The following is a 23036-nucleotide window of genomic DNA, read 5'->3' as shown; positions in this document are numbered from 1 at the left end:
TTAAAATAGTATCAAACAAGAAATGTAATATTGCTTAGCTGTCTATCTTTGATTTTTTCTATAGTACCCATCACTGTAATATCAGAGCACTGAAGTGTTGAGCTAGATCTGCATATTAGGGTGACCAGATAGCAAGTGTAAAAAATCGGGATGGGGGTAATAAGTGCCTATATAAGAAAAAGTCCGCAAAATCAGGACATCTGGTCACCTTACTGCATATTGATGTTAATAGTGGGCTTAATCAAGGATTCTGCTCTTCACCCTTTCCACGTTTTAGGAAGCAGTGTTAGGTTTCTATTTGAGGAAGCAGTGTTAGGTTTCTATTTTGTTTTTTAATGCACTTTGGTTATGCTGGTAAAGATTTTAGTGAAAATCAATATTGCATTATTTGTTCCTGTTGTAATCTTCATCCTCTCTGGTCTCTTCTGCAGCCCTTGTTTGACATTCCTTGCTGTTTTATGTCTAACTTTGATTGAAAGTTCATCAAGTCAAGGATTTGTCTTAATTTTTTTTTCCTCCAGTGGGCCATGTGCACCTGTGGAGATGTGGAAACATGCGTTGCCATGAAATTTAAGAAAAGGAATTGTATTTTGTACATGCAGCAAGGCTTTGTGCTCTTTCTTTCAAAGAACGCTCCAAGCCCTGTGCTGTTTCACACACACAGATGTTTTGTGCATGATAAAACAGTATGTACATGACTTTGCTGTTTTATCATGCAAAGAAAGCACAGGAATTTTAACTCTCCTAAAATACTGTGAAGAAAAAATCAAAAAGGACAAAATCCCCACCTACTCATAATGGTACAGACTCAAGCTGTGGCCATCTTTCTTGGATTTACTCTCTCTGGATCTGAATCAGGCTGAGGGATGATCTAAGGAATATTTTTTTTCTTCAGTGAGATAATCCAGTCATTTGTAGGTGTTGGGTGAAATCCTGGCCCTATTGAAGTTAACAGCCAAACTCCCAGTGACTTCAGTGGGGCCATGATTTCACCCATTGTGCCCATCTACATATACTTTAACATGAGTGCGGTCTGCTGCATGAAAGTTATTCTTTCTTGCCTCCTATATGTTGGCAAGGGATGTGTGCACTGACAGATTTCTACCCTGTTTTTCAAAAAAGATAAAATGAGTAGATGGGAAGAATATTTTCAATCTTCAGTCTAGTTAGGAAATGTTAGTGCTGTCATCCAAGAGACATGACTTTGATTCCCAGCCTCTTTATCTCCAGACTGGAAGTAGGCATGCAGTCCCAGGACAGTGGAGGCTGGAAATTTGCTGCAATCTTGGGAATGTGATCCTTTCTAACAGAGATTGTTGTTGACTAGTTATAAAATAAATCCTTTCCAGTCCTCCTTGCTGAAAAAATTGTGGTTATGACACAGGCCCCAATCCAGCAATCACTTATTCATGGGCTTAACTTTAGTAAGTGAGTTAGTCAATAGTAGCACATGCTTAAGGTTAAGTATGTTCATGAATGTTTGCAAGATCAGGGCCATACACCCTTAACAGTAAGAATATAGAGGAGAGGAAAATGGGGGATCCCAGAAACTCCAGAAGTAAAGTGGAGATCTGCTTGGGGGAAAAGTGCAGTTTGAAACTGTGTTGGTATAATTTTCTTATTTTGCAAAACAAATGCTATCTCATGAGATAATGCATCAAAAGCTATAATTTGTTAGTGAATATAATACAAGTATATCACATTAACAAGAAAAACTTCTACTTTGATATTACAAGCAGCACTAGAGATAAAACTATGCATTCCCAAATAAGGAGAAACTACGTTGGATTTAAAAAACCTTCCAAGATAGATTGGAATGTAGTGTTTAATTGTGTAATCATAAAAGAATTACTTTGTTCTTTTTATTGGGTAATTATTTTATAATAAAGCCTTTGAAAATAAATAAATCCTCACCATACAAGGATTATAAGGAGTACTTGGTATTATCACGTTAACTGCAGTGAAAGTAAAATCTAGTTCAGCATTTGGTTTCCTCCCTGCTTTTGTCGGTGTCTTCTATGTACTCTCCTGGTTTTGCTGTTTTTTCTAAATTGCTTCCTCTTTAAAGTAGAACACTTTCTGTCAATCGTATAAGAAGAGTAAACTTTTGTAATATGTCTATCAGAGCACTGTATAACAAACTAAGTGACTTACTTTTAAAAATACCCACAGATATGCTACGACTGATGTTAATTGTTTTGCTTTTCTATGGTAATTTTGAGATTAGAGATCTTTTCTTGTTTTTCATAATCCAAACATTTGTTCTGTTGCCATATCTGTTTCCTGTTGTTGTTATTTGTTTGTTGTTGATCTAATAGTTGTCCTAGGAAGAACTACTTGACTTGCATGACTACAGTTGTTGAGTATTTTTCATAGTTCTTCTGTCTCCATTCTTTGGGGAGAGAAGGACATTTCTCTATACCAATATTTCATATATTTAATAAAACTTAAAATAAATACTGATTCTTTGTTTCTCAGCAACACATTTAGTGGGCTTTCCAAGCACATAATTTGAAAAGAAAGTTTAGATTTTATTATCTTTACACTACCTTTCAACATTTAATTTTCATTGAGTAGAAATGCCTATATTTGACCAGTATTAGAATTAGACTTTATAGGTTGGATTTTCATAAGCTGTCACTGTTGACATAACTGCTCTCACTTAAATCTATGGGAGCTTTTGAAATCCTGAGTGCTTTTAAAAATCGTACCCCACATTCTGATTTTGGTAGAGCATCTTGGCATACTCATAATTCCCAAACATCATGCTGTAATCTTGTAATCACCACTCTGTCTTGCTGCAAGAATACATCTAAAGTCCATGACTTCAACACCTCATTTTTTTTACCTCGATTTTTTTCTCTTTTTCATATAGTTCTTTATGGTGTTGTCCCAGTTGTTGTTCAGATGCTCACTTAAATGTTTAGTTCACTTGGGACATTTAAAATGGTAATCTGAGTGTGTATTGTCACCTAGCAGGGTATTTTTTTTTCTAGGTAAGGATGCAACTTTTGCATTTCTGCTTTTAGCTATGGCACTTGGGGCTGCGGTTTTTTCAGATCTTGATAGCTAAGCAGTATCAGGCTTAGCCAGTGATGTTAGCGCCAAAGAAAACTTAAGGCGCTTATGGATGATATGAGTGCTTTTGAGCTAACGTTTCATCATGTGCATAGCTTTGCTCACGTGAATAGCCTTAAAATGTTAAGTAAAGGTATACATATATAATTGTGTGCATTCTTCCCTCTTAGTTGGTTTCGAACCAATGTCACTCTGTGTTTCTGGAGATCCCGTGTTTCATTTGAGATGTGAATTACAGGTACTGAGAACTTGTGACTTCATCTGCTTCTCTAAATAGTTTCAGTTGTGTTGCTATTTTATGTTAAAACAGCTGCTACTTTCCACCACAAAGCATGCTGTATTTCATTGGATGGATGAAGTGGATATTGAATAATTTATAAAATACTTTGAGATCCTTCAGGATAAACTGCACATATAAATGCATGATAAAATCCTAAATTTTCAAAAGTGACTAATGATTGTCGATACGAAACTTCAGGTACCAAAATTGTGACTCACTTTTTTGAAAATTTAGACCATAATGTTTTAGAATAGTAACATATAAAATTGCTGTGAAATTAAGCAGATACTAATACACATTTCTATGGCATATTTCCTTAGAGAATCTCAGGTGAGCTAATAGTATATTTTCTTTCATTTTGAGGCTGGAATACAGCATAGTGATTATTAATAGGTTATCTGTACTGGACTCCAAATATATCAAATTTCCAATTAATTTTAAAATAGAAAAGAGGTAACAATTTTGATTGTCTTTCCAAAAGGTATTTAAAATCCTTAGATGTATCAGCTTGACAAATTACAAGAATTGACCATATCCCATTTGACTTCTTTCCAGGTAGAAAGTAATTAGAAGATGATATAACCTATAGAATTAATCATGAAAACTGGAATGTAATTTTTGTTAATTGTGTGGAAGCCTTTGATCAACCTAATATATTCTATTTAGAGTGAGTAACTTGGAATTACAATGGGAGAAAGTGTGAATACTTATCCATGTTCATGTGTTGTTGGCATTCTGCACATGATCAGAGGATGACGGCATATTTAAATTTCTGTTTGATTAAATTTTACTTCAATTTTAAACAAATTTCTCTTGAACAAATATAGCTACTATAGATTAAGATTGATGTCTCAAGTGCGAGATTATATCTTTACCAGCAGGCTCCATCAGAAGAAGATAGGCTGTGAAGGAAAGCTCCCCTTTAAAAACGCACACACTAAATAGTGACAAAGGAAATAATGAAAAGTACTAGTCAAGTTGATTATTTGTATTCTCACTAGCTTGTTCCAGTACAAAAGTCCAAAGCTAAGTTTCTAGTAGTGTCCACCAGGATGCACTCTCTGTTTTCTAACTAATAGAATTTTTTTTAAATGCCGTTTACAGATTATTTTGGAAAAACTACTTAGAGGAAGGTTAATGAATGTATCTACTGGTTTAAAGATTTACTACACAGGTATTAACTGAATATACCAAATCAAACAAACAAGAATTAAAGTGTATATACTGTGTGCTGCATAATCGCTGTCCTTACTACAAAAAATATATTTTCCTTTGTCCTGTCTTCTCCTTGCTTTATTAGTGAGAACAGTGATTTAGATATTTACCAGTTACTATTGGATAGATTGTGACTTGGACTACAAGCCCATATGTGAGGGGACGGGCTGGGGGAGTAAGAACCCTTTACAACTTCATGTAGGCTCTCTGGACCACGGGTCTAAGTATGCAGTAGTAAGTGGATATTCTGTATCTGATATTCCCCTATGCACACTAGAGGAGAGTGGGAAGAGGTGGAGCCTTTCCTCCATCATCAACTCACCAGCCAGTACAGCAGAGCTAGTGTTGGGGGTGTAGCCAGCAGCAAATTATAACCTTCCCTAGAGGCCTAATTTGTTCCTTGTGCTGCTCCTGTGGTGGCACAACTACATGTCACCCCATACACAGGGCTTGTGCCAAAGCCAGAAATCTAGGTCTATCTGACTCTAAATCATGACTGCCTGCTGTATTCTCCAGAACCTATGATCAGACAATTTAAATGTAGCCTTGCTGTGGTTCAAGAGCTAAATAAAATTGCATATTTACTGTTTAGTAATGGCATGTGGCCTTTACAAAGCACCTTCTCTAAGCACTTCACAGACTGTAATTGTTTTGCATCAACTCTGACACATTTTTCAGATGGAGAAACTGAAGTACAGTGGTGTTAAGGCATCCCAATAATTCACTTGCACAGCTAAGTGAAAAGAACCTGTGAGACCTGTCTACCAAATTTGGCTCTAGTTATTAGAAATCATTCCCACTTGCCACAGTACACTTGTCCATACAACAGTCTCATTAAAATATTATAGGGCAAAAATAGACATTGAAAATTATATTATGCAGCAGCCAGGCTTTTTAAATGATATAGTGGTTACTCAGTGTTGACTGTATTTTCTATTTCAACTGGTTAACTGATCTAGATAGAACAGTGGTAGAAATTACTTTTAAGATGCCTTCATATGCTACAATAATTACAATATATTCCTCTTCCACTTGAAACTAGACATTAGGAAATAAGATGGTGGCAGAGGCAGACTTCTCTTAAGACTGCTCTGTGCTTTGGTGTACCCCCTGGTGAGTTATAACATGTTTATAATTGGTTTTTTTAACTCTTTGGCAGATCTTCCCACTCACCAACAGCTTATAGATGATAACTTTATTTCTGGAACTTTTGTTTGAATAAAAATGCTGAGTATGTGGAGGAGCAGGAGAGATTCAGTGGCATTCTCTTTGATCAAAGTCTTGGAAACTCCTATCTTGATCCCAGCAGAGGAAAAGCATTAAGAGTGCATTACTTTTTTGGTTTTGGTATAGGCCAGGAATATTCTTAGGATGGCTCACCAGTGTCAGAACACTGTTTTTGCAGTTGGAAAAATACAGAATTTTTTCTCCCCTGATGTTGCAACTGTAATCCCAGCCTCATGGAAGTTTCTCCTTTAATGAAAAAGTGGATTTGGAGTTGGAAGGACAATTTGGTGCTCTAGGTGTGACACCATGACATGCAGGCTTAAAATATTGTGTAGATTTCTTGCATTGGTTTTGTTTTGGAAAGGTTGATCTGGTCTAACTCTCTCAGAATTTAGGACATGTAACTTTTCTGCAATGCAATTTGAAATATAGGTAATAAATTATTTAAATTCTGAGGTTAGAGAATCTAAACGTCTGGTTGCCCTATTAACATGCCTGCAAGAGCAGAGCTAGGGAACCCCAAGTTACTGGATATTTGTGAGTTCGTGTTAGTGATTACGAGCTTTGAAATTAATTTTAAAAAAATTTAAATGTAACAATTCCAGTATTTGATTGAACACACTTTTTCAGCTCTTTTGCAAGTCTGTTAATCAGTGTGATTTGCAATGTTTTAATAGCTAACTGGTTTTGAAAAACAAAAATTCTTAGTGCAATATGTGGCTATATATGACAGTTGTGTGCAATACATTTAGACAGATCCCATTCTTAATTAGTGCTTTTATTAGAAAGATGATAGATCATGTGCTTTAATGCCGTATTCTTTATATTGGTCAATTTTTGTCCTTTTAATTTTGTTCTTTTTGTATAGAAACACCCTTTTCTTTATCTGTTCCTCTGAGCCTTTGATTGCTCGCATTTATAATCCGTTCGTTGTGGAAATGTAATGTGTTGTAAAATGAGGTACATCCATTTAATCTAATCTTTAAATCTTTGTCAAATTTTACTGGAAAATAAATAACAGCTAAGCAAATTTTGTGTCTAATTTTATAAATATGTTGATAATCAATAGCTTTATAGCATATAAATATTTGGCAAAATGATAGGCACAATATACCTTTTGTAAAAGCAAGTTTTAAACAATTAGGAAATTAAGAACCACTTATCTCAACGGCAAGTTTGTCTTATTATGTAAGTGGGGGGACTGAGGAATATAAGCAGGGCAGTATGGGAATGGGGGGGAAATGTGGGCAGTGGCTGTGCTTGCCAGACCTGCTTTTGGAAAAAATAGCAAATTTCAGTCTCCAGTATTGATCTGCACTTCTGAAAGCACCAAGTTCAGTTGGCTCTGATCCTTGACTACTATGAGTGATCCCATTCATTTCACTGAGACTGCTCATGGTAGTAAACTGAAGGTTGTGCATATTTGCAAGACTGAGGCCTTAGATTTTAAAGCTAAACTAAATGAACAAATAATGAATATAAAATATAAGTGAGAGGCTATATCTCTTCACTATTTAGCTCCTAAATCCTTCACAAAGCAGCGTTCAATGATCACTGCTAATTTTCTCACTAGCTTGGCTCTTCAATGTCTTTGCTATTATCTGGTTTGTTATTCAGTATCATTGTTGGGACACTGAGTAAAATGTATATCCACTATCAGAATGACTGCTGACTTCATTCCCTAGCAGAAGTGGTATCTTCAACAAAGATTAAAAGGTACAACTTTTTCTCCCCTAGTAAAGCTACAGAAGAGTAACGGCTAAGTAACCAAAAGTAATTCACTTTTTTCATGACCGAGGTACTTCCTTTTTGCAAATATTGCCCAAGGTCCATTCGATGATATTTATACTCATGTTTGGTACAGTTTCAGGGACCCATGAAGATGATGTTCTATGGATAGCCATGGCAGGTACTCATCAAGTCTGGGCGCTCATGTTGGAATGCGGAAAACTCCCAAAAGGAAGGTACGCCACTGTAATGATAGATATTAGAAACAGCTATTTACCTATTGATGAACAAGAGCCTTAAAACTTCAAGGAGACTTATCCTCTTGGAAAACACTTATAAATATATATAATTAAATGTTGTTTTACTTTGCATTTTGCTTAATCATTTAAGTATTAGTTATAAAGGTGAAATACAAGTTAAAATAAAAGCAGTTCAAATACCGTTATTTTGGTAACTTATTTTTACCAAACAGAAACTATATAAGAATTCTATCTGAACTATTTCAGACTTGGCTTTGAACCTGGGCACTTGTTTTTTCTTTAGTGATTTAAAGAAAGGAACCTGCCTTCGATTTGCTGGGAGTGGGAATGAAGAGAACCGAAACAATGCATACCCCCATAAGGCAGCCTTTGCCCAGCCTTCAGGTCTTTCTCTGGCTTCTGAAGAACCCTGGAACTGTATTTTTGTAGCAGATAGTGAGAGCAGCACCGTGCGAACAATCTCACTGAAAGATGGAGCAGTGAAACATCTTGTAGGGGGAGAGAGAGATCCATTGGTAATAGACTAACACACAACTTCAATCTTCCCTGCACCACCCTACCAATATTCCTCAAGCCTGATCTGGAGGAACCACTTTTAGGGGCAAGAGGGTAGTTCTGTCTCCAGGCTCTTTCATTTCTTAATTTCACTGTTTAGTGTGCCAACACAAGTTTTGTAATGCAGATTGTTGGTCAACAAGAACTGAACTGACCAACTCATTCACAAAATCCACTGAATAACCATGCGTGGCAGTGACTTTTGATTGCTATTGAAATGGGCTGGATTCACACTGGTGGCCTAGAATGCAAAGTCTCCACATCCATATCCAGTCCCCCAAAGTGCTCCATTTCCCATGAGTGCATTTTTTTAAAAATAGCCAGTTAATTTCCATTTAATTATGGTGATTTTTGTGCCTTATGTCAGCGTTGCATAACCAACTAATTGTACAAATTTAATCAATGCACTCTTTTAGAATTTGTTTGCCTTTGGTGATGTTGATGAAGCAGGAATAAATGCAAAGCTGCAGCACCCCCTTGGAGTAACTTGGGACAAGAAAAGGAAACTGCTTTATGTAGCAGATTCCTATAATCATAAGGTAAGTCGGTATAATATATTATGCAGAACCGTATTTATGTAACTCATTGCACCACCAGCATCAGAGTCAGATAGCATCAGAAAAGCATGTCTCTGTGGTTCAGTAACATAAAATTGTATTTTGTATACCTAAGGAAGTAAATGACATACTTTTTTTTTTCCCCCCCCTTGTTTTTGATCTTGGACTTCTATCTGGTCACCTGGTTTACTGTGTGTCTAGACTTGTGTACTGATGGGCAGATACACTGGCCGGGGAAGGTAAAATAAAGCTCCAAACAACAGTTCAGCCAAGGCCCTTTCCTCGGGGCTGGTTTTATTAACACAGAAAGGTGCAAAAGAAGAGCAGAGCAATTCAGAATGCTTGGTCACAGCCACCAGAGGTCTTTTCAGCTTTGAGCAATTTGGAAAGGGGATATGCCCTCATCCATATAGCCTCCCATAGCTCTCAGAGATAGAAGGGGTTGGTGGTTACTCTCATTGGCTCATTCATGGGCCAGTCATGAGGTGAGATAAAGATTGTGATGTGTAGATGTTTTATATCCCTGTTTCAGTGAGTGTTGTAATTCTGCATTGATTAGATTATTTACTCAACTAAAACAAATTATTTACCCTGGCCAGGTCTACACAACTCTGTGTTGGTTGGGGTTGTGATTCTCCCCCTCCCCCCCGACTTTTCTATACTGGCAAAGTCCTGGTGTAGACACAGTTTTACTGGCATAAATCGCTTTTGTCTGTATAGCTTATTTTGCCCAGGGAATCATTGTAAACTGTATTGTCAAGAGCACTTTTTTATGTTATAAACTGTGTCTATACTATGATGGTTTGCCAGTATAGCTATACCAACAAACCTCTTCTACTATAGACTAACCCTAAATCTCTTTCAAGAAGGGTTAGATTCTATGAATAGAGGATGAAATCCCGAAGTCAATGGCTGTTTTGCCATTGACTTCACTAGGGCAAGGATTTCATCCTGCGTATAAACTGCCTTAATGTTTAGATTTAAAGTGATTGAATGCTTGTTAGAAGAATTTTAAAGCTAGAGGATTTGATACATAAAACACAGGAATTGTCTTTGGTAGGAGGCTTAGATTTTTAACAGCTGCATTGGATAATATATTTTGGAAAACGTTTTCATTAAATTATCCAATTCTCATTAAAAATTCTTATTACATTAGAAATTTATTTTTTCACATACAAGAGCAGACAACTTTTATCAAAAAATCTTCCTCTATGGTTATAATTTTTAATAATTACATTGTTTTGCATGAAAGACAAGTTGAGAGATAATATCTTTTATTGGACCAACGTCTGTTGATGAGAGAGACCAGCTTTCAAGCTTACACACCAACAGAAGTTGGTCCAATGAGAGATGTTACCTCACCCACCTTGTCTCTCTCATATCCTGGGACCAACACAGCTACAACAACACTGCACACAATTATATAGCATGAACAGTTGTACCCTTAAATAAAAAAAATGACAATTTAAGAGTAGCAAAATGTTACTCAAATTAGCAAAAAATGCTGAATCCAGTAATTATTTTCTTGGTGTACCTTTAATCCTGAATTTGCTTAAAGCATGTTAAGGTTATTTATTCTTAGTATTTCATAATAAAATAATCCTGGATAGTAATAAATTATTCCCAAAATTATTTGGGTTTTTTGTTTGTTTTTTCACTTAAGCTGAAGAGTCAAGTATCTAATGTTACTCAATAATTCTCTAATTTGCAGTAGTAGATATTTAAGTAAAAGACTCTTTTCTTAAAAAAATAGAAAAGTAAATATTTGGTATGTATTTTTCTTCAGTACTTTAAAACAAAATTTAATTTATTTTTTCTTTTAAAAACTGTTCAAGAGCCAGGAGCAAAGTAATTTGGCAGGTTTCGTTTTTATATTTTATGGGAAACATGCCATTCAACAGCATACAGATGTAGATACCACATTGATATATGTTTTAGAAATACCTAAATGATGAGAGAGAGCACTGAATGAAGACCAAAAGAAGGGAAGTTGTCCAGCAGGGAAGCATGGGAGGTTAACAGAAGAAAGAAGCAGTTGGGACATGTATTAAAAACAATATAAATACCCAGCAGATTTTGAATTATGAAGCAGTAATTCCATCCTTGGATTCTGGTTATTACATAACCACTCAAACATCTCTCTCATAGTTTACATTGCCGACCCATGAAATAGAACTGTAGCCCTGTACTCTATTTCATAGCTGACTGATTTCTTGTTTTCTACATTTAGGGCATGTATTTAGTTCACTCAAGACTAATTTCTTTGAATTATGGCATAAATCTTTCAGTAATAAATAGCTAAAATCATGCTTTAGGAAGGGAAACAACTAGTTCCCCAGGCTCCTAATGAAAAGCTGAAAGTTTGAAGGGACTTGACAATTCTGTGATTAAATAAGCTCAGTCAATCTTTCTCCCTTCCCCTATTTTACATAGAATTAGATAAAATGCCTTTTAACCAGTGAGTACTGGTACCCAGCTCATAAATTTTCAAGAAAGTGACTTTTTCATGTCTAATTATGGTAATGAAACTACAGATGATTGTTTGAAGTGATACATGTTTGTATAATTTTTATTATCCGACATCTTAATTATCTGCGAGGCTGAAATTGTATTTACTGCTTATCTTGCTGTTAAATAGATTATTCTACGATTCCATTATTTTAATGTTTTTTTAAATATTTACTGAGGGTCTATTTAAAATTACACAGTATGATTAAGTCAGTGCTGTAAATTAAAAAAGAAAATAAAAATAGCAACAAAAATTAAATGCCGAACGTTATGAATTACAGATGTAGTATTAGTATTCATTGTCTTTTAGTCATGGCTTTCAATCTCTTCCCTTCTGCTTTCTTTTCTTTTTCATGTTGCTAAGAACTAGGGCTGTCAAGCAATTAAACAAATTAATCGCAATTAATCTAATCGCACTGTTAAAGAATAGTCAAATACCATTTCTTTAAATATTTTTGGATTTTTCTACATTTTCAAATATATTGATTTCAGTTACCACATAGAATACAAGGTGTACAGTTTTCACTTTATATTATCTTTATTACAAATATTTGCACAGTAAAAAACAAAAGAAATAGTATTCTTCAGTTCACCTAATACAAGTACTGTAGTGCAATCTCTTTAGCATGATATCAAGTATCAGAGTTACCGTGTTAGTCTGGATCTATAAAAGCAGCAAAGAATCCTGTGGCACCTTATAGACTAACAGACGTTTTGCAGCATGAGCTTTCGTGGGTGAATACCCACTTCTTCGGATGCAAGTAGTGGAAATTTCCAGGGGCAGGTATCGCTTCTTGCTTGCACATATATATACCTGCCCCTGGAAATTTCCACTACTTGCATCCAAAGAAGTGGGTATTCACCCACGAAAGCTCATGCTGCAAAACGTCTGTTAGTCTATAAGGTGCCACAGGATTCTTTGCTGCTTTTATCATGAAAGTTGAACTTACAAATGTAGAATTATATTAAAAAAAAAAACTACACTCAAAAATAAAATAATGTAAAACTTTAGAGCCCACAAGTCCAGTCAGTCCTACTTCTTGTTCAGCCAATCACTCTGACAAACAAGTTTGTTTACATTTGCAGGCAATAATGCTGCCCACTTCTTGTTTACAATGTCACAAGTGTTCGCATGGCACTGTTGTAGCTGGCATCGCAAGATATTTACATGCCAGATGCTCTAAAGATTTAAATTTAGTTTAAGATGCGTATCAGTTAAACCAATTATTAAAACAGTTTGGGTGGCTGAACTATGTTACAGTTAAGGTTTTCTTGGTTTTTTGTTGTTTTTTAAACTGTATTTGACCTACAAATTCTTTAACTCACTTCACAGGAATAACAGGGGGTCTTTCTTTTTTTCTTAATCTAATTTATGTTAAATTAAAACAAAATATATGAAAATAAAACAGATGATGTGTTTGTATAGTTCCTACCACAGCTCCTGATTAGGGCCTTTGACTGCTCCCATAATATTTAAAAAAGAAAAAAAAAAGTTTTTTAAATCACATCCTACGTTTGTCACACAAACATTCAGATGCTTTGCCATTCACACCGAAGCATGTCACTTGTTCTTCATTTCTTGCTGCAGGAAAACTAATACAATGGGAAGGAAGAGTCAGGTTTTTTTTATTATTCAGTTTTTTCAGATTGTTACTATTGTTTAGTATTTATATTACATTAGCACGCAGAGGCCCTATTGTGCTAGGTGGTGTGTGTGTGTGTGTGTGTGTGTGTGTGTGTATGTGTATGGATATGGATATGGATATGGATATGGATATGGATATAGATACGGTCCTAGCCCAGAAAATCTAACAGTCCAAGTCCCCAATCCTATAAAGTCTTAGCACGTTTTTAACCTCTCAGTAATCTTATTGAACTTAAAACTTGCATGATGTAAAGCTTAAGCATGTGTAGAAAACTTTGCAGGACTGGGGCCGAAGAAGCAAGTGGCATTTGAAAAAGGCACAGGGTGAGGGAATAAAACCAAAGAGATCAAATTTTCATATGCATTTGCAACTTTTAATAATAAATACAACGTGTATGAACAATCCCCAACTGTATGTAAACTAATTATTAAAACAGTTTTTAGTATTATGTATGCTCAGGGTTCACAAGATATGTTTAGAATCATTGTGAATTTTTACAGTGGAAGTATGTGTAGGTTCATGATAATTGATTAGAGATCCATTTAATAATAATAATTATTAATAAACTTCCTAGAATTCCTGTGCTTGCACAGATACTTACAAATTGATACTGTAGTTAAATTAGCAAGATATGAGTTTGGTTACTTTTAGTGTTGGTTAGGTTGCCTGTTCTAGAAAAAGTGTGATTAACTTATTTACTATTTATATGTCTGCATATATATTTCTAGCTTTATTTTCAGGAAAAGGGAAATTGGCCATTAATTTCAAAACTGACTAATGAATTTGGGTGCTTCAGTTTTGAGGTATCCAACCTGAGACACCTAAAAGTATCTCAGTTTTCAAAGTGCTAAGCTTCCACCCTCAGAAGGGCTATCTTTTTTTATGGGGTGTCAAGTTGAACACTCAATAATTGAAGTACCCAAAATTGCTGGTGTCTCCTGAAAACACTAGCCAGAAGAGTTTGTTATAATTCTGATAACTTTTCAAAGTTTTCATTTTGTTTTCCTTAGATTAAGTTTGTAGATCCCAAAATGAAGAATTGCGCTACACTGGCAGGTACAGGAGAAGCAAGTAATGTTGTTGGTTCCAGCCTTACGCAGACGACTTTCAATGAACCAGGAGGATTATGTGTTGAAGAGAATGGTCGTCTGCTTTATATTGCTGACACAAATAATCATCAAATTAAAGTGCTGGACTTAGAAACAAAAATTATTTCCATGGCAAGTAAAACTTACTAAAGGTTTTTGACACAAGATTTTGTAAATTACTACTATAGGTTTTTCTTACTATATTGTCTCACAGTGATTTTGGGTGGTATAAAATAGCATAGTTGATGAATTTACTCAGTGCAGTAAACATATACCCATAATATTTGTGATAGTCTGACAAACAGAAAAGCTGTCTGCTTTAAGGATATCCTGTTAGGCTTAAAATAAATATTCCATCTCTGCTAGGAGTTCGGGAAGGACACTTGTGCATAGAGAAAGAAATTGATAAACTTGCATGAAAGAGTTCGAATACAGAAACTTCAGCCCTCAAGAAATAGTCTCTGTTGGCCCAATACTGCAAGATGATGATCACCTAATCAACAACCACATTAATACAGAATTAATATGAGTTAATGCTCAGCAGCTTGCCAGATCAAGTCCCAAAAGAAAGGGCTGGTGAGACCCTCTTGGTGGTATTGTTACATGTGCAGTTGCCAGTATCTGCCAGTTGCCAGTATCTGCCAGTAGTTCTGCAGTTATCTTTCTAACTTCTAATGAAGGCAAAAGGCTTATGGAACAGTAGGAATGCAAAACATAGCACTTGCAACAAAGACCTTGAGAATGGTAGCATGCTGTTTTTTATTTCACGTGTCCGTCAGTGGGGAAGCAAAATAGCTCACCACTCTCTCGTATAAACACATCTATTGCTCATAAATATGTTTGTCTTATTAAATCGTTTTTTTTCCAAATCCAGTACTGCTACAATGTTTAGTGCTGAAAGCTGGTTTGTTTGTTTTTTATAATGGCCTTTAATCTTGCATGAGCAAATACAGAATTTTCTGTGCTCCTGATTTCTTCATAAATAAGTGGTCAAGTTAAGGCCCCTTTCAAAACTGGATTCCACTTTGTTTGCTTATTACAAATAAGGCAAAACAGATGTGAATGAATTTCTCTGTCTGTTGATGGCATCATTTATAGCTAAGTAGCTATTGCCATGTAGGTACACTGACATAAAGGCTAAACTCTCTTCCTCAGAACTGTGAAGTGTATTTGAATAAATTTGGTAACATCTACATTTTTTTATGTGTTTAATATTTAAATACCAACTGTGCAATGCTTCCTGTATGATGATGGTTCTCAATCAGGGGATACGTCAGCTCATCTAGATCAGTGTTTCTCAACCTGGGGTTGCAGCCCCCTACAGGGTCATGGGATGGGTTTAGGGGGGTTACAGGTACAGGGCCAGCATTAGGGAGTGGCAGCAGGGCAGTTGCCAAAGACCCCACACCACAAAGCCAGGTTACTTCCTTCAGCCCCATTGCCTGGGGCTTGGACTTCAGAGAGGGCTTATAAGTGAAAAACTGGCTCAATTATAACACTGAAATGCAAGTACAATATTTACATTCCAATTGATTCATTTTATAATCATATGGTAAAAATGAGAAAATAAGCAATGTTTCAGTAATAGTGTGCTGTGACACTTTTGTATTTTTATGCCTCATTTTGTAAGCAAGTAGTTTTTAAGTGAGCTGAAACTTGGGGTACGCAAGGCAAATCAGACTCCTGAAAGGGGTATAGTAGTCTGGAAAGATTGTGAACCACTGCTATATGAGATAATCATGTCCTGGACTGCATAATCTGCACAGTCAAAGACCAAGAATTTTATTATCTCAGGCTAGTTATTACCAAGTTAACAGAAATGCACTCTTGGGTTATTATTAAACTGGTATCTGTAATGAAATTATTCAAATTTGAAATGAGAGAAGACAAAAAAAATAGATGGGGGTGTTGATATTGCTTTAAGGTAAATTCTTTGGATTTTTTTAAAAAATAAAATTTCTCTTGGCATTTCCCCTTCCCTCTCCTACCAGCACAGAATTTCTGTATGCTGGCTAAGGGGGTTCCAGTTCTATACAGTAAAAATATAAATCTTTATTTCAGTACAAATTCCTTGTTCACACACCAGCTGTGGATTTTGGTGCTATGAATTCAGAATTGCAAGATGCGCTGCAGTCTTATACCATAAAGCAAGCTTTCAAATAGAAATACTTGTTAATATTTCTTTTGATTTCTTTGACAGCTGCCTATCCTGTGCACTGAAATATTTGATGTTGTAGATCATCCATTTATTCAAAACAATAAGACGGCAAACATCCCCAAGCTGCCTAAATCTGCACCGAACATCCAACTTCCTTCATTGACTGTAACCCCTGGCCAGACCCTTCAGTTTTTATTAAGGTTAAGCCTTCCTGCAAATACGAAGCTGACTGAAGAAGCACCCAGTTCCTGGTTTCTCACAGCAGAAGGTAAAGTGACTGCATTTTTAGAAAGACTGCATATATTGCAGCCTTGGAAAGTTCTACTAGCTCACTCCTCCAGAGTGAATAACGTATTTGATGGATAAGTAAAATATCAAGTTTTGTTTATTATCAACAATCAGAGCCCATCCCCTTTATGTTCTTTAGATGGTTGCCCTCCCGTCATCTTCTGGGGATGGGCTGCTCCACCCTCATCATCTGTCTTTTGGGAGGCGGACAGCTAGATCAATTAAGAATTTTTTAGCAGGAAATTATATATACCATTGAAGGAAGTCACATTTTATCCTCAGTGAGAACTTATTTTTAAGTTAAGCCAAAATTTGAACCTGATTCACCATACTACATACACACACATACAGAGCAAGGCACGCAGTTAAAATAGTATTGTTATTCATGCCCTGGAAACAAGGTGAACTGCATTCTGTTCCTGGCTCTTCTACTGACTTCCTTCATTCAGTGACATCTCTCTGTGCCTCAGTTGCCTCTCTGTAAAATGGGACGAATAATAATACTTCCTTGCTTCACAACAGTGCTGTGAATGTAAGCTCATTGTCTCCTAGGTGCTCAGTTATTATATTTATATTCCAAATGTTTTATGTACATTCATGATGTGTAGTGCAATACAGTTGTTCATGCTAAGGCCTGGCTCAAATACTAGTAGTTTCCTACATGTATGCCTTTTTCTACTGAATACAGTACATTTTCCATCTCACTGTCATTTCTAATGTATCTGAAAAAAAAATTGCTAAAGGAAAATTATGTACCCGTTAGCCTGAAAGTTTGAAAAATTAAGCAGCTCATCTCACCCGGAATTAACTTAAATATACATCTGAAAATGGGTGGATGTTTTTATTACAGGCACAATACAAAGAAAACTAAAAAATATATCCTCCAAAACATATGTAAAGTATCCCTTGATAACATTTCTGTCTCTTTGCCAGTTGTTAGTATGTTCGACTTTTATTCATAACAAAAGCCATATGTTGGACTAATCTAAGAATGGCACTGGAGCGGGTTGGTTACCCGCTCCTGCCCTGAGGAGTTTAAAAAAGTTGCCGGGGGGGGCTTGAAAGCTGCAGCTCTAAAAGCTGGGCTGATTGGGGAAGCGGCCGCAATGGGCCACGCTCTAATCAGACCACAGCTGGCCTGTATAAAAAGGCCAGGGAAGCCAGGAGCAAACAGTCTCCCTCTGGCTGTAGAGGGAGAAGGGCCTGGCTGCAGGGAGCTAGACACAGGTACCCGAGTGGAACAGGGCTGGGGAAAGCCAGAGGAGCTGGGGAGCTCCTGCCTGGAAAGCCCCAGGCTGCAGCCTAGCATAAGGCCAAGAGATACTGGGGATTGCAGGGGGCAGCCCAAGGGGTAGGCAAAGGCAGCAGGTCCAAACCCCTTTGCCTCTGAGTGGTTGATACTGCAGTCTGCCCCAGTGAACGGGGGCTAGATGGAGACTGGGCAGTAGCCAAAACTGAGGCAAAGTGGGGATAGTGGGTTGGGAGGGGAGACCCAGATTGTGGGGTGCTGCTCCCTGGCAGTACCCTATCAAGTTAAGAGGCACTGGGGTCCAGGGAGGGACACTGGGCCGGAGGACAGGCGGATCACCGGCCTGCAGAGGGCGCTCCTGGCTGGAAAAAGAGCTAATTCCCAAGGACAACCAGCAGGAGGTGAGTCCGCTCGTCTACAGGCACAAATGCTCCTCATTGATTGATTGATTGATTTTGCTGGGCACAACTTGCAGTAGCAGTTGAAACATAAGAATCTCCACAATCAACTGGGAAACTGGTGTCTGAGCATCTTAAGGAAGAAGCAACTGGTAGTGTCTTCTTATCTAATGTTACATCCTTCCTGTGAATACCAACCAGCATTTTCCATCAGAAGAACTGTCATGTTACCCCCTAATTGAGAGTGCCAACTCTGCGCCTAGATGTGTTTCTCCCTCTCTCTCTCTCTCGCTGCATTCCTTTAATAACACATGCTTCTCTCTGTACTTCTAGAATTTTGGAAACTAATGCACATATGCCTTCTCAGTGCTGGATCTTTGCTCTTTTTTCATTCCCTACCCTTAACATATCCCATCTCTAGGATTCTTTTGAGTGTTGAATTTAGAAATTACACAAGTACTTTAATGGTAGAAAAAAATGTGGATTTAAAAAGTTCTACTAGACGCCTTAAATGTCTATGATCCCCCTTTGTAAAAATCACCCATTGTTACCATACCCAAACTAGGGTTACTATAGTACTATGGGCCTAAATTAAACTGTCACCATAGAATATTGTACTCAGAAAACATTGCTGTGTACTTAAATGAACGCCATATTGCCATTCTCGAAAAGTGAGTTCATGATCTTTGTGTAGTTAACCAGGAACATTTTTTTCTCCTAGATGTTTTAAAAAATAGCACAACTATCCACTGGTAATCTCCAGGTGTCTAGAGAATAAGTGATGCCCTCAGAAAAAGCTGTATTCTACATATAATTAGGTGAACTCCTCACCCTTTGTGCCAGAAAAGTATATTGAAAGGCTTACCAGTCTGTTCTTCACAAGCATCACTAAACAGAAAAAGGGAAATTTTTTAAAAGTTAACAATGTCATTGTTTAATCTTATTTCTCCATTTCTGAGGCCAGGTTTTCAAAGGTCCAGATTACATTTGTTCCTGCAGTGGATTGCCTCTACAAAATCTAAAGGCAGTTTTTGGCCCTTTAAATCGTCTTCACTCATCTGCAACCTGAATTGGACCGTGTTTAATTTTTTGAACTAAGGGGACTGATATATTTTTAGGAGATGTTACAGAGCTGTATTTATATTCTATATAGTTTGAGGGTTAGTAAAAATGTAGAATGTAAGCAGTCATTTTAAGCTCATAAATCTAACAGGTTTTTTTGGTTTGGTTTTTTTTTGAAGTTGTAGTTATTTTATGAAAAATGCCAAAAGAATACTTCATCGATCTCACTTATGGCAAGACAGAAGTTGAAGCAGCAAGTTAGCCGTATTCTCATTTTGCATTTCTATATTGTTATATACTCTTAAATATTTAAACACACAGGAATTTCAGGTCTCAGCCAGCCTAAACATTATTAACTTCCAGTTAGCCATTTATAAAGCCAACACTTTTATTTGAAAATGTTTCATAAGAATCTAAAGTTTTATGTACTTTAAGGGCATTCAGTCATCTATCTTGAGTATTAGGTCTCTGATATATGTGTACAGCTTCCTGTTAACTTAACAGAGAAATTTGAATATCAGCTTACAAAGCATATTGCAGATTCTTTGCGCATACCTAAGACAGTCAGGTGCACCCATATGTTTAAATCCAAGCTTTATACAATAAAAAGTATTTGTGAATTCATTTTCAATTTTCTAGCAGACTGGGAGAATCCAGGGAAGTTTCCACTGCTGTTGCATGTGAGAAAATATGATATGTTGTCCTAAAACTAAAATCATGCGCACATTGATGCCTTGTGAGATTTAACTTTGTGTGTAAAAGGCAGTGACACCATATTTTTCTTTTCCAGGTAATGAGTGGCTACTTCAGGGACAGAATCCATCTGGAGAAATTGAGGACATTTCCCATCAACCTCTCATCTCCTTGCAGTTACCCAGTAGCTGCCTGTCATCCGAAGCTGTACTGTCTATCAAAGTGTGCCTCTATTACTGTAGCAAAGACAGCAGTGCCTGTATGATGAAAGGAATCTCATTCAGTCAGCTTTTACAGATAGCTGATACAAACCAAGGTAGCACAGCTCAAGTAGAGCTGACATATGCATTTTAACTAAACCAAAAACCCAACAGATTCACACTCTAGTTTTACTTTCTAACGTTTTTACGGGCAAAAAAATATTAGTAGATTTTTTTCCTCGTCTTCCAATAGCATATGAAGAGTTCTAAAGCATAATATGCTTTGTAAGATGAAGCAGAAATGCCTTGTGCTGAATCAAGAAAAATTGTAATGGTATCTTGGTCACTTTATTTCTTTTTGTTGTTATGTGAGCAATAACATCCTTAAACTTTGTCTGTTGACTATTGTGAATAGATTGGGCCTAGGCAATTTTAAGCCGTGAGCAACAATTTTAAGAGTCCATTTTTGAAGGACCAGTATTACATTGTGATATTGCTGATATTCATTTGCACTGCATGCTGTAGCAACATCGAAATCATTTGGGGAAGAACAACTGCAACTTTCCTTTTTTTACGCCCTCTGTTTTTAATAGAATGTTAAAAACTTGATTTTTGTTTCTGCAAGTCATAAAATAATTATTTTTCTTATTTTACGATGAAAGCATTTAAAACACATGTAATATATTTTGAAAACACAGGGCTGTTTGTTTTTGTGCAAATCAAGTCTGTTTCTTAAAACTAGATATTTATGCCTTATTTGAAGAGCACAATTGTGTGGAAAAACTTTTGAGAAATGAACTGTTTGAGGTCATATAGAAATGTTACATAACAATGTTAAACCACAAATGTGCCTATATAAAGTTGGCATGCAGGAGTTTTTCTAATTAGTGTTTCCATTTGTATTTTAGAGAGTAGAGTGTAAGTAATATTTGTTACTCTAACTTGCAACCATTAAATGTCAACTAGTTCTCTCAAATGAATGGTTTTCCTTTCATGGTTTTACAACTCCTCTGTGAATAGTATAAGACTCCTAATTCTGCAAATACTTGTGCTCCTGGGTAACTTTATACACTTAGGGCCTGATCCAAAGGTCTTTGAAGTCAATGGGAGTCTTTCCGTTGATTTCAGTGGGCTTTGAATCAGAACACTGGGTTCAGTAGGGCGACTTATATGGTAATTAACTCATGCGTGTGTTTGGAGGATCTCAGCCTTCATTAGCAATCAGTACTAGTCTTCTCTTCCAACAATGATACTGTAATACAAAATTCAGTTTGCTTCAAGCAAGTTTCTTCAGGCGAGTAAATATCCTTCGTTTCTTCACTATCAGTTATCATGGTAAATGGCATAAGTAGATTTCTTTACATGGATTGGATGGACTCCTGTTGACTTCAGTGGTATTTGCATCGGGCCCAATACTCTAATCACAAGGTTTAATTCTGATAAGAGGAAAAAACCCCAACAAAATAGACTTCAGCTTTCTAATGTGCAACATGAATTTGCACATAGTTTTAAAATAATAACTCTTATAAAGTATATTTTAGTATGTGTAAGTGAATGATATTTTTAATAGCCAGTTCTCCTAAAATAGTCAGAATAGTTCATAACACCTGTTAGTAAATGGCTGAGATAATTTGTTGAGGGTCTTTCCTGCTCTGAAACTGACTAAAATGTTGCTTGTGAACTCTGAGACTTTTGTTTTAAGGGAACAATAAAGAGTGGCTTGGCTTTTCCTTCCCTCTTAAAATCAAATGTCAGCATATCTGTGATCTGGAAGCTCTCTATTAATACTCAGCAGCAGTGCTAGGGTTTGAACATGAATCTTTTAAGCAGCCTTCTTCACCTATGCTTTCAGGTTTTTTAGGACAAGCCAATGAGCCTAAGTTTTATTTTAGTGTTTGAAAGAGACAGAAAAATTGGCTTCTGGGTCTACTTGCTGTTTGCAAATGATATTTGCAGGGTTAAGGAAAAGATATTAATAATTTACCAGTCCTTAGAGTTAGTATAACAAAAGCTGTGCTCTTTTTAAAATATATATTCTATATATATAATTTACATAAAAATCTTGGATAATAGCCAGGAAACCTGAGTTCTACTTCCATCTAGTTCATACATTTTTTTGTCACCTACCAATAAAACCAAGTATGAGTTTCAGTAGTTAGAAATGACACATCAGACTATTTCTATTGTCTTGAGTATATCATTCAGCCAAATTGGACTGTTCTCTGAATTTTAAGATAATAATTCATATTTGTCCATTCGAGTTGGTCAGGATAATAAAAATGTGAGCCGGTCATTTTCCTAGATTAAAAAAACTTGTACAGAGTTAACCAGTCTGTTATCCTAAAGTGTCACTTTTTTGAGCTTCTTGTTTTAGAAAAATTATCTGTGTGTAGCTCTTATTTTATTTAAATGTAATGCATCAGAGCTTCCAATATAGTATTACAGGTATTATTCTCTCCCTAAATGTGCATGTATAAATTGATTAAAGGGCCATACCCTGATTTTTAAAGCTTCCACTTCTTTTTCAGTTATTACTAATTTAAAACATCTCTCTTTCATATATACATTTATTGGGAAGAGATATTACTAAACACTGGGATTACCGTCACAGGCACATAAATCTGAGGTCTAGGATCAGGGCATAACAGACCTTTGAACACTTTCATCATGGTCAACTTTAAGTTATCCTAGTTTCGGGAAGCAGCTTACATTTTAGCAATAGAGGCTAGGAGTTGTTTTTGTTTTTTTATTCAGAACAGTTTACTCTTTTCTGTAGAGGAGAGGTGTGCAGATTGCAATTGTGGGTGGAATTTCAGTGCAAATTGTAGGGGAAGGGAATTAAAAGC

The 23036-nt window shown here is 36.3% G+C and overlaps 1 protein-coding gene across 2 annotated transcripts in view; it reads left to right on the top strand.

The window, feature by feature from the left end:
- NHLRC2 (NHL repeat containing 2) overlaps positions 1 to 22691 on the top strand; it is a 60775-nt gene extending 38084 nt beyond the window's left edge. For both annotated transcript variants that reach the window (XM_045022911.1, XM_045022910.1), the window contains exons 6-11: positions 7665 to 7764; positions 8072 to 8303; positions 8760 to 8882; positions 14065 to 14274; positions 16343 to 16568; positions 20088 to 22691. In XM_045022911.1, coding sequence (XP_044878846.1) covers positions 7665 to 7764; positions 8072 to 8303; positions 8760 to 8882; positions 14065 to 14274; positions 16343 to 16568; positions 20088 to 20344 — 1148 coding nt within the window. In that variant the 3' untranslated portion in view covers positions 20345 to 22691. The remainder of the gene's footprint in view (positions 1 to 7664; positions 7765 to 8071; positions 8304 to 8759; positions 8883 to 14064; positions 14275 to 16342; positions 16569 to 20087) is intronic.
- Positions 22692 to 23036: the final 345 nt, after the last annotated feature.

Source organism: Mauremys mutica, chromosome 7 (assembly GCF_020497125.1).
Source record: "Mauremys mutica isolate MM-2020 ecotype Southern chromosome 7, ASM2049712v1, whole genome shotgun sequence".
Classification (NCBI taxonomy): domain Eukaryota; kingdom Metazoa; phylum Chordata; order Testudines; family Geoemydidae; genus Mauremys; species Mauremys mutica.
This window is presented reverse-complemented; position numbering and strand designations above follow the sequence as displayed.